Source organism: Chrysochloris asiatica, unplaced genomic scaffold, assembly GCF_000296735.1.
Source record: "Chrysochloris asiatica unplaced genomic scaffold, ChrAsi1.0 scaffold00042, whole genome shotgun sequence".
Taxonomy (NCBI): domain Eukaryota; kingdom Metazoa; phylum Chordata; class Mammalia; order Afrosoricida; family Chrysochloridae; genus Chrysochloris; species Chrysochloris asiatica.
This window is the reverse complement of record NW_006408560.1, coordinates 6,540,513-6,550,901: the sequence shown is the minus strand read 5'-3', so window position 1 is coordinate 6,550,901 and position 10,389 is coordinate 6,540,513. Positions and strand designations below refer to the sequence as shown.

The 10,389-nt window shown below is 38.6% G+C and overlaps 1 protein-coding gene across 1 annotated transcript in view; it reads right to left on the bottom strand.

Moving 5' to 3' along the window:
* Positions 1-8,706, bottom strand: part of VPS45 (vacuolar protein sorting 45 homolog (S. cerevisiae)) — a 114,084-nt gene extending 105,378 nt beyond the window's left edge. The window contains exons 1-4 of the mRNA XM_006861353.1: positions 8,566-8,706; positions 7,820-7,954; positions 5,814-5,874; positions 734-813 (exon numbers count right to left, since the gene is read on the bottom strand). Coding sequence (XP_006861415.1) covers positions 734-813; positions 5,814-5,874; positions 7,820-7,954; positions 8,566-8,658 — 369 coding nt within the window. The 5' untranslated portion in view covers positions 8,659-8,706. The remainder of the gene's footprint in view (positions 1-733; positions 814-5,813; positions 5,875-7,819; positions 7,955-8,565) is intronic.
* Between the last annotated feature and the right edge of the window lie 1,683 nt (positions 8,707-10,389).

Here is a 10,389-nt window from a genome sequence, read left to right as displayed (position 1 = left end):
AAGATCACTATGAGTTGGAACTGATGCAACAGGACTTAACAACAACAATAGGATATGCAATGTTGCAATCAGATAAAAAACAAGTTTCCTGTTCAGTGGCGTATACAATTTAAAATAGGTCATTCTTTTTTGTTCATTTATAACCTAGCAAATTCTTCTGAGAAATCTAAAATTTGTTTAATTGTTGTTACTTAACACACTATTCTTCATTCAAGTGACCATATCACAAATGTATTCAAGAATACTACGTGTTTGAGAAGGAAAAGGCATAATGACATTTTCTGAGATATATTATATGCAGATTAAATGTTTTAGAATAAGCAAGATAATCACAAACAGAACTTTAAGAAAACTCATTCACAACTTTTGTTTCCTATTTTCTTCCAATCAGGCATAGTTCTATTATGAATATTCTTACAGTGTGGCTCATAAATCTGGCCATGCAGTATCTGATTCTGACCCCATCCTGTGGAACCCTTCTTAATCTCTGTATTATGCATTTTCTCTGATCCTTTTAATTCTGTTCCCATTCATTTTGATACCTCTTCCAAATTTTCTAAATATGAGCATCCAGACCCATTGCCATCAAGTCAATATGACCTGGCGCAATACACATCTATTTTATCTGTTTGACAGGTTCCTTTCTTTTGACACAGCACCTGCCTTATTTTAAGACTCAGTATTTTTAATAAAGGCCAATATAAGAGATGTGTTAGTGAACCAATACGTTTACCTGAACTTCAGCCACAACTTCCTGCTCATCAGCTTCAGCCAATGACTTCACTTCACTCTTGCTGATCACATTACTGAAATCTGAAACAGACACATGAGCTTCAATTGACTCAAAGTAGCTCATCTCTGTTGCAGTTATACATAAATGGGTCTGACAAAACATAATAATAAAAAAGTGAAATTTGGTATAATATACATTGTGACATATGTAAAATGGAGTGGCACTGTAGGGTAAGCACTGGACTGCTAACCACAAGATCTGTGGTTCAAACCCACCAGCCATGCTTTGGAAACCCTATACAGGGTCACTCAACCCATCAACCACTCCTTGGAAACCCTATACAGGGTTGCTATGAGTTGGAACCCACTCAACAGCACTTAATAACAACAACATGACATATGTTAAAAAAAAAAAAAAAAAAAAAAGCCTTATAATTGGAATGAGCTGCATAAATATGTTTAAATTAATAAATTCATAGTAACACACAGAAAAAGACCACTACTGGAGGGTTCTAGAGAATCAAATTGATAATACTACTGATAATAGTAAATAAAGGGAAAACAGTAAGCTGTTATCCTGTCTTTTGTATATAAACTATATCACTAAGTAACAAAATAGTAGATGATGGGAAATTTATTTTTATAGAATGAATATTCCAGCTAAAACAAAGAGAGAAGATAATGACAGAATTCTAATAACACCAGCTCTGTATGATAAGCACTGGGCTGTGAACCACAAGGTCAGCAGTTTGAGCCCACCAGTCACTCTGCAGAAGAAAAACAAGGCTTTCTGCTCCCACAAAGATTTACAGCCTTGGAAACCCTATACAGCCTGAAACCAAATTAAGGGCACTTAACAACAATAACAATGAATAAATGGATCTAGGTATTCAGCATCAAAAAGTGCTAATATCACAATAAGAGAAAACCAATGCAAGCACACATCACCTATGAAGTACTCTTGTCAAAAAATTAATCTGAATTAAGTTTCTCTATTCAACTACTGCCAGCAGTTCTGGTGGTGTATTGGTTAAAGTGTTTGGCTGCTAATCAAAAAATGCTGGTTTGAATCCATCTCTTAAGAAAGTCGTGGTAGTCTGCTTCCTTAAAGATTTTGTTGTTCTTGTTAAGTGACATTGAGTAGGTTCTGACTCATAGCAACCCTAAATATGGTTTCCAAGGAGCAGTTGGTGGGTTTGAACAGCCAATCTTGTGGTTCATGGTCCAATGCTGATTCAACAGCACTACACCAGGAAGTCCTATGGTGCGGTTCTACTCTGTTCTGTAGGGTCATTTTGGAATTGACTTGACAAGCGAAAGGTTTGGATTTGGTTACCCAACTATGAATTTACAGGGACTAGAAGGTAGAAGAACATGCTGAATTGCAAGGAACATGTTAAACTACCCCCACGGGGATGCAATCAGCATAATCCAAGGTGTAGGAAACTTTATATTCAATTCAGTTTCTTCAATAAATAATTTGTTAGGAAAAGAAAAAGAGAGAGAACCTATAGAAGATTAAAGAAACAAAAATGACATTAGCCAACAGCAATATGTAGACCTTATTTTGATCCAGATTAAAACAAATAAACTAAAAAACAAAACAAAACCTAGACATGTGAGAATGGGAAATTTGAATACTGAGGGAAAATAGTCTGAATATACTGATTAATTTTCATTTTTATTTAGCTGAATAATAGAATTTTAAAAATGAGTCTTTATCTTTTAGAGATGCATACTGAAATATTTATGGATAAAATTACATGTTTTAAATTTGCTTCCAAATAGTTTTGGTGAGGAAGTAGGTGACAGTATAGCTAAAACAAGATTGGCCATGGCTTGATAATTGTTGAAACTGGATGATGGGTACACAGAGATTTAGTATACAATTATAACTATATATATATATGGACTCCGAGTACTGGTGTGGCACTGTGGGTTAATGAAATGCATCAGACTGTAAAGCTGTTTGAACTGCAAAGTCGGCAGTTCAAGCTAACCAGCGGCTCCTGGGAAACCGTATCTAGCGTTGTTATGGGTTGGAACCTACTTGACGGCACTTAACAATAACAACAATCTTGGAGTCCTAGTGTGGTGCTGTAGGATAATCACTGGACTACCAATTGCAAGGTCACTGATTCAAACACACCAGTTGCTCCTTGGGAACACTATACTGGGTCACTGTAGTCAAAATTGACTCCACGGCACTTAACAACTTTTATATATATTTGGAAACTCCCATAATAAAAAGGCTATTTTACTAAAGGAGGGGAGAGACATATTATAGAAGAGAGCTGTTAACATAAAAACATCCAAAAATAAAATAGAATGAGAAAAAAGACAGTTTAGAGCTAATACAGATTATGCTGGAAGTATGTAATGAATCACATTGTTGTAGTTGTTAAGTGCTGTTGAGTTGGCTCCAAGTCATAGCGACCCTGTAAAGGGTTTCCAAGGAGCAGCTGGTGAGTTTGAACTGACTATATGGTTCAAACTGACCTTGCAGTCCAGTGCTTATACTATAGTACCACACCAGGACTCCAATGACAGGAATCAAATTATTATCTACAAATTAATTTTCGTTAACTTCAAATAAAATTCTGAAATTTATTGTCCTACACAGGAAATGTAAACAAAGATTATTTTTCATGGGCTCTAGTGGTACTGTGGATTAGGCATCAGGCTGCTAACTGCAAGGTCAATAGTTCAAACCTACCTACCAGCCACTCCTTGGGAGGAAGATGAGGCTGTCTACTCCCATAAAAATGTACACACTTGGAACTCTATCTAAGGTTGCTATGAGCTAGAATCAACTCAACAGCAGTGGGTTTTAGTGCTAACTACCTTGTGGTACTGTGGGTTAATGCACAAGACTGCAAAGCCATTTGAAATGCAATGGTTGGTGGTTCAAACTCACCAGCTGCTCCTCGGAAACCACTATGGGTTGGAACCAACTTGATGACACTAAACAACAACAACCTTAATATGGGAGTCCTGGTGTGGTGTTGGGGGATAATGCACGGGACTGCAAGGTCGGTTTGAACCATATGGTCGATGGTTCAAATTCACCAGCCGCTTCTTGGAAAATCTATATAGGGTTGCTATGAGTTGGAACAGACTTGACGGCATTTAACAACTTTAATATGAGTATATAAAACTATGTGTGTGCATACAAGTATGTGCGTGTATATGAGTTGAGAGAAACATACAAATGTTATTTCTTTTTGTATCATTATTAAATAGTAACATGTGCTGAAGAAAGTTTTAGACTAAAATCTAGGTATAAAAACCTGAAAATTCTAAAGCATCCACATAAGTTTTAACAGTTCTCAAACTCCCTACATAAGGTTTTGAAATCCATTAAGATAGAGTATATTGGAGTCCTGGTATGGCACTGTGGGATACAGCACTAGATCATAAGGTCAGTTTGAACTGTAGGTCGGAGGTTCAAACTCATCAGCCACTCCTTAGAAACCCTGCAGAGGGTCACTATGAGTTAGAAGCAACTTGAAAGCACTTAACAACAAGCACAATTCTATAATCTCATAGTGACACTGCAGGACAGATAACAACTATCTCAGAGGTTTCCCATGGCTATAATCTTTACAATTCCTGAAGGTGCAATGGGTAAAGCACTTGGCTGCTAACCAAGGTTGGTAGTTTGAACCCACCAAATGATCCTTGAGGAACTATGAGCTACTTGAGAAAGAGGTGGTAGGCTGCTTCTGTAAATATTTACAGCCTTAGAAACCCTATGGGGCAGTCCTACTGTGTTCTATTGTTGTTAAGCGCTGCCAACTCAGTTCCAACTAATTATCAATCCTGCATAGGGTTTCTGAGAAGTCGCTTGTGGGATTGAACTGCCAACCTTGTAGTTAGCAGTCCAGTGCTTATCCGACAGACAGAGACACATCAGAGGGTCACAGTAAGTTGAAATCCACTCAATGGCAACGGGTTTGGTTTGGTTTTCTTTAATCTTTATGGAATCAGACTGCAACATCTTTCTCTCCTTGAGCAGCTGCTGGTTCAAATCACAGAACTCTTGAAATAACAGACAAGCCCTTAACCACTATGTGACCAGAGAACAAAATCTACTTGATGGCACTGGGTTTGGTTTTTGTTTTGTTGAATCTTAAAAAGATCAACAATGACATCTAGAGGAGAACAGATGTAACTTCCAAGGCAGATATATGTGTGTGTGTAAGGATCTCTGTTAGCGTAGTGGTTATGAGTCAGGCTGCCAACCTCAAGGTCAGCAGTTCGAAACTACCAGTGGTTCCACGGGGGAAAGATGAGGCTTTCTGCTCCTGTAAAGATTTACAGCCTTGGAAACTCTGTGCAGGGTCACTATGAGTCGGAACCGACTCCATGGTACTTGACAACAACAACAACATTGAAAAATGTATGTAAATTATACAGTACCCACACACTTAGTTTATTTCTAAACCAAAAAAAGTGAGTGAGAGATGCCTACTGAATGACTTGTACTCTAAAGTGTCACATAAAGTAGTGAAGAGAAAGGAAATATTTTTATCTGGTATATATAGTAAATCTGTTTTTCAACAAACACAAGTACAACCTCCTCCCAAATTAATAAATCAGCACTTATAACTCAATTCATTGAAGTATAAAATAGGAATATCTAGACCTATATATTTTATAGGAGACCTGGTATGGCACTATAGCTAAGTACTGAAATGCAAACCACAAGATCAGTGGTTCAAACCCACCACTGCGCATCTGAAACCCCTTTACAGGGTCACTGAGTCAGAACCAACTCAATGTCACTTAACCATAACAACATGTCAAATGTGCGATATAAAATTTGACTACTTAGAACTTTGGCACTTATAAAACATCATCAAATACAAAGTAGAACTGAAACTTTTTTTTTTAATTTATGTGATCAATGATGAATAGAAACCATCTTTGGCATTCTGGAATAGAATGCTGATTACAAGATTTTTAATACTTTGAAAGGACATTAAAAAAAAGACATAATGATGACTCAGTTAATTTATTGATATAATACACTCAGCTAAGCATACTAACTACGATTTTTTAATAAGTAAAATACTTACAAATAAAATATATACTATATTTGGGTCTTCGGAGCTCCTGAATTAGATAATCCACGTTTTCCTAGGAAAGAAAGAACAGACAAACAAAATATGAAGGAAATTGCTTAAGTGAAAAAGTAATAAATATCATCCACTGATTTATTTGTGTCTATTGAGAGTCCACTGTGTAATGTGGTTTACATTAAATGTGTATCTGTTGGAGGAGAGAGATGGTTGTGAACGAAAAAGAGACAAAACATAATGCTCAGAAGTAATATATATGTATATATACATGTAAACATTAAATATGGATTAGTTGTACCTTAGTCAAATTAAACTGTAAGTATAAGGAAATTTGATGTTGAAACACAAGACTTTAAAAAATTGGGGAAAATTTCATTATCTTTTCCACACACTTTTTGAAGCCCCCTTATTACAACATAAAATTGACAATTCTGCAAAGGTTCCTCGAGATGCTCATTCATATACTCATCTGATAAAAAATTTTATATAGGATATTAAAATTTCTCTATCCTTTAAAAAAGAACAGTTAAGAGAAATATAGTTAATTATATTCCCTTTAATTTAAAGGGATCCTGGTAGCACAGTGGTCAAGTGCTCAACTACTAATTGAAGAGTCAGCAGTTCAAGACTACTACAAGGGAGAAAGATGTAACGGACTGCTTCCCTAAAGATTACAGCCTTGGAAACATTCTAGGGCAATTCTCTTCTTTCCTGTAGGGTCATTATGAGGCATCAGTGACTCAGTGGCAATGAGTATATTCATTTTGACTTTTAATTTATTAAACCCAAGACTCTGACCTACTGTGATGTTTATAATTTATCTGATTGGTTGGTTATGTGCATACTGATTGGTTGGTTATGTGCCATGGAGTCGGTTCCGCCTCATAGCGAGCCTGTACAGGGAGGGTTTCCGAGGCTGTAAATCTTTACCGGAGCAGAAAGCCTCATCTTTCTCCCACGAAACAGCTGGTAGTTTCAAACTGCTAACCTTGCGGTTTGCAGCCCGATTCTTAACCACTACGCTACACAATTAAGGAATTTTGTCTTTATCCTAAAATAATGAGAAGTCATTCAAGGATTTCAAGTGTTGGGGGGAGGGGTGTGTGTGTGACATGATCTGATTTATCTATATGCATAAGCTTGGCCAAAGAGTGCACTGGAATTGAAGAATATAGATATTCATATTGCAACAGAATATGCAATTAATTAAGAAAGTACTTTTAAAGAAGCTACTCAAGATATATTTAGAAAGTAATGGACAATGGCTAAAAGAATGCTAAAGAACCTTATATTAGGGGAAGACAACAAGAAAATAGGGTACAGAAATGAGGATGTAGAGGTATGATAAAAAGGCTGTAGTGAAGAAGCAGAGTAGGGTCATAGGAAGGCTGGATACAAATGGACAGACCAGACCAATTACAAGAGGAGTTTGACTATTGGTCTACCAAATATCGATTTAATCATAAAATTGAGCCACTATAGGTTCCTGAATATAGATTTGAAGAAAATTATATAGATTTAAGACACTGATAGTTACATATAAGATTAAGTGGCAATGATATATGGTATGACCGATATAGATGTTGGATTCATGGTGTAGCACTATAGGATCAGCACTGGACTGTGAACCACAAGGTCAACAGTTCAAACCCACCAGCTCTTCCTCAGAAACCCTGTATAGAGTCACTATGAGTCGGAACTGACTTGATAGCACTTACTAACAAGAAGATATGGATGTAAATCCAGGAATAAAGTGATGTGGGTTTCTGTTATAGTAGTGGCTTTAGAAGTAGCCAAGAACCTAAAAGACATTTTGAAGGAAGAACTGGCTGTGAAGGATGAACTGAGATGTGGAAAGGAGAAAGTCAGGTTATAATTGATAGATAAGGATAGTTATGATACCATGAATGATGATATTAAAATTTATTTTGCCTCCTTAATGCTTTTAAACCAGAATATTCTGCATTTGCCTGGGCCAGATGGCAATTCAGTTCACGTAGTACCTTTGTAGGTCGAAGAAAACAAATTGCCTTCAGATGTTTCATAGTTTCTCGATTTTGAGAGTCAATGCGTTCAAAGAGGTACACTTCTTTCTGAAGAATCTCTGATTGTGTGTATACCATACTCACTATTCCAGTCTGTAAAGAAAAAGAATTACTAAAATCTTGCTAATCCAGAATAACAAAAACAAACAGCAATAGCTAAGATTTTTTAAATTATTTTTTCATTAATCCTTAGCTGGATAACTTAAATGCTAACATATGAATTAAAGTTTACTGAGTATTCAAAGCACCTAGGCATTGTACAAGAATGAAAAATGTGCTCTCTCTGTACATAGACAATCCATAATTTGCATCACCTTAAAGAGTTGTTGTTTTTTAAGGTCTTTGACCAATAATAACCTATCATCTCGGCTTTATTTTAAAAACACAACGTTGACTGGAAATAACAGGGCTATTAAAAATATTCCTAGTACTCTGTGTCACACATTATTTCTTGATAGCGACATTTAGAAATAGATTTCTGATTCCTATAAATTGCTCCGGATTCAAAAATCTGTAGGCAATGGCTGGAGCCATGTATTCTGAAAATCCACTGGGCAAGCTTTATGCAACTTCTCAGTTTCCTTCCAGAACTGACTCTCGTTTTAAAAATCTTTAATTAAATACTATATTCTACAGTGGAATGGGACTAGCTATTGGAAAGGGAAACGGCTGCTTCATAAATATTGAAGGGAAAACAAACTCACCGTCTCTCTATCCATGAGAAGTACTTTCATACCGGGTCCGCTGTCCTCTATCATTTTGGAAATGTATTGCTTCACAGCAAAAACCACGTTCATGGTGGCGAATTGACAGGTACCCCCACAGACCTTCCCGCCCCCTTTTTCTTGCTAGATTAACCCCTGGCCTGTTGGCTGGGTCTCAGAGTCTTCCTCCCCTCCCAACTTCAGCTTCCGGGTGTCCGGGCGGCAGCGGTGCTGGGAATTGTAGTTCCGCTGGGGGCGGGGGACGTCCGGGCAACCAAGGTTCTGGCGGGCTAGGAAAACAACTGAGAAACCTTTGGTTTCCAATGGCCCTTGGGTCATGCGCAGGGGATTCCCAATCCGCCTTCCACCAAGCGATGTTTGAGTCCCGCACTCTGAGACTTCTCCCGGCCCTTGGCCCAAGGAGGCCCCAGCCGCGACTGAAACGTCTTCTGGCGTGAGGAGAGGGGGTCGCCTCGCGGTGTGGAGGAATTTGGCTCCGAGGGGTGAACAACAGAGGGCCCGTGGTCAGTTACTATTGCCACTACATTTACATTTTCTTAGGTGGCAGTGAGGGATGAACTGAAGAGAAGTGATGGTGATACTCCCAGCCGCTGACAACACGGTATTTGGTAATTCACCCTCAGCATTCATTCGCTATTTTGGTGTAGGGGTTTGAGAGTGGGGATGAGGGTGTCTTTCTCAGTTTCATTGAGACACCAGTTAAAACCTGTTACCGTGGAGGAGCCTCTTTATGTGTCAGAGTAGATTTGTGCTCTATAGGCTTTCCGTAGCTGAGTTTTTGGAAGTAGATCTCCATGCCATTCTTCCAAGGCAGCGCTGGGTGAACTCAAACTGCCCAGCGTTAACAGTTTGTGCCACCCAGGGACCTCCAAAGCAGGGACAATGTACCTGCTGTATATTGTTGGTAAAGGAGCTCTGGTAGCGTAGTGGTTATGAATCGGGCTGTGAAATGCAAGGTCAGCAGTTCGAAACTACCAGCTGCTCCGTGGGAGAAAGATGAGGCTTTACAGCCTCGGAAACCCTGTTCAGGGTCGCTATGGGTCGGAACCGACTCGACAGCACTTAACAACAACAATAATTGTTGGTAAGTGCCATCGAGTCGGTTCCCACTCATGTTGGTGGTGGTGGTGTTGTTAGGTACCATCGAGTCAGTACCAACTCATAGTGACTTTATGCACAACAGAACGACACACTGCCCGATCCTGGGCCAATCTCACAATTGTTGAGCCCATTGATGCTGCCACTTTGCCAATCCATGTTGCTGGGGGGTCTTCCTCTTTTTGTCTGACCCTCCACCCTACCAAATAAGATATCCTTCTCCAGCGACTGGTCCCTTCTGAGAATGTGTCCGAAGTTGATAGACAAAGTTTGACCATCCTGGCCTCCAAGGAGCACTCTGGCTGCACTTCTTCCAACACAGATCTATTTGTTCTTTTGGCAGCCCATGACACTTTTCAATATTCTCCTCCAATACCATAACTCAAATGCATCAATTCTTCTACTGTCTTCCTTATTCACTGTCCAGTTTTCGCATGCATATGAGGTTATTGAAAATACCATGGCTTGGGCCAGGTGCACCTTAGTCCTCAAGCTGACATCTTTGCTCTTCAACATTTTAAAAAGGTCCGTGCATCAGGCAATATGTCGTTTGATTTCTTGACTGCTGCTTCCATGAGTGTTGATAGTTGATCAAGAAGAATGAAGTCCTTGACAACTTCAGTCTTTTCTCCATTGATAAGAATGTTGTTTATTGGTCCAGTGGTGAGGCTTTTTGGTTTTTTTACATTGAGAGGTAATCCATAC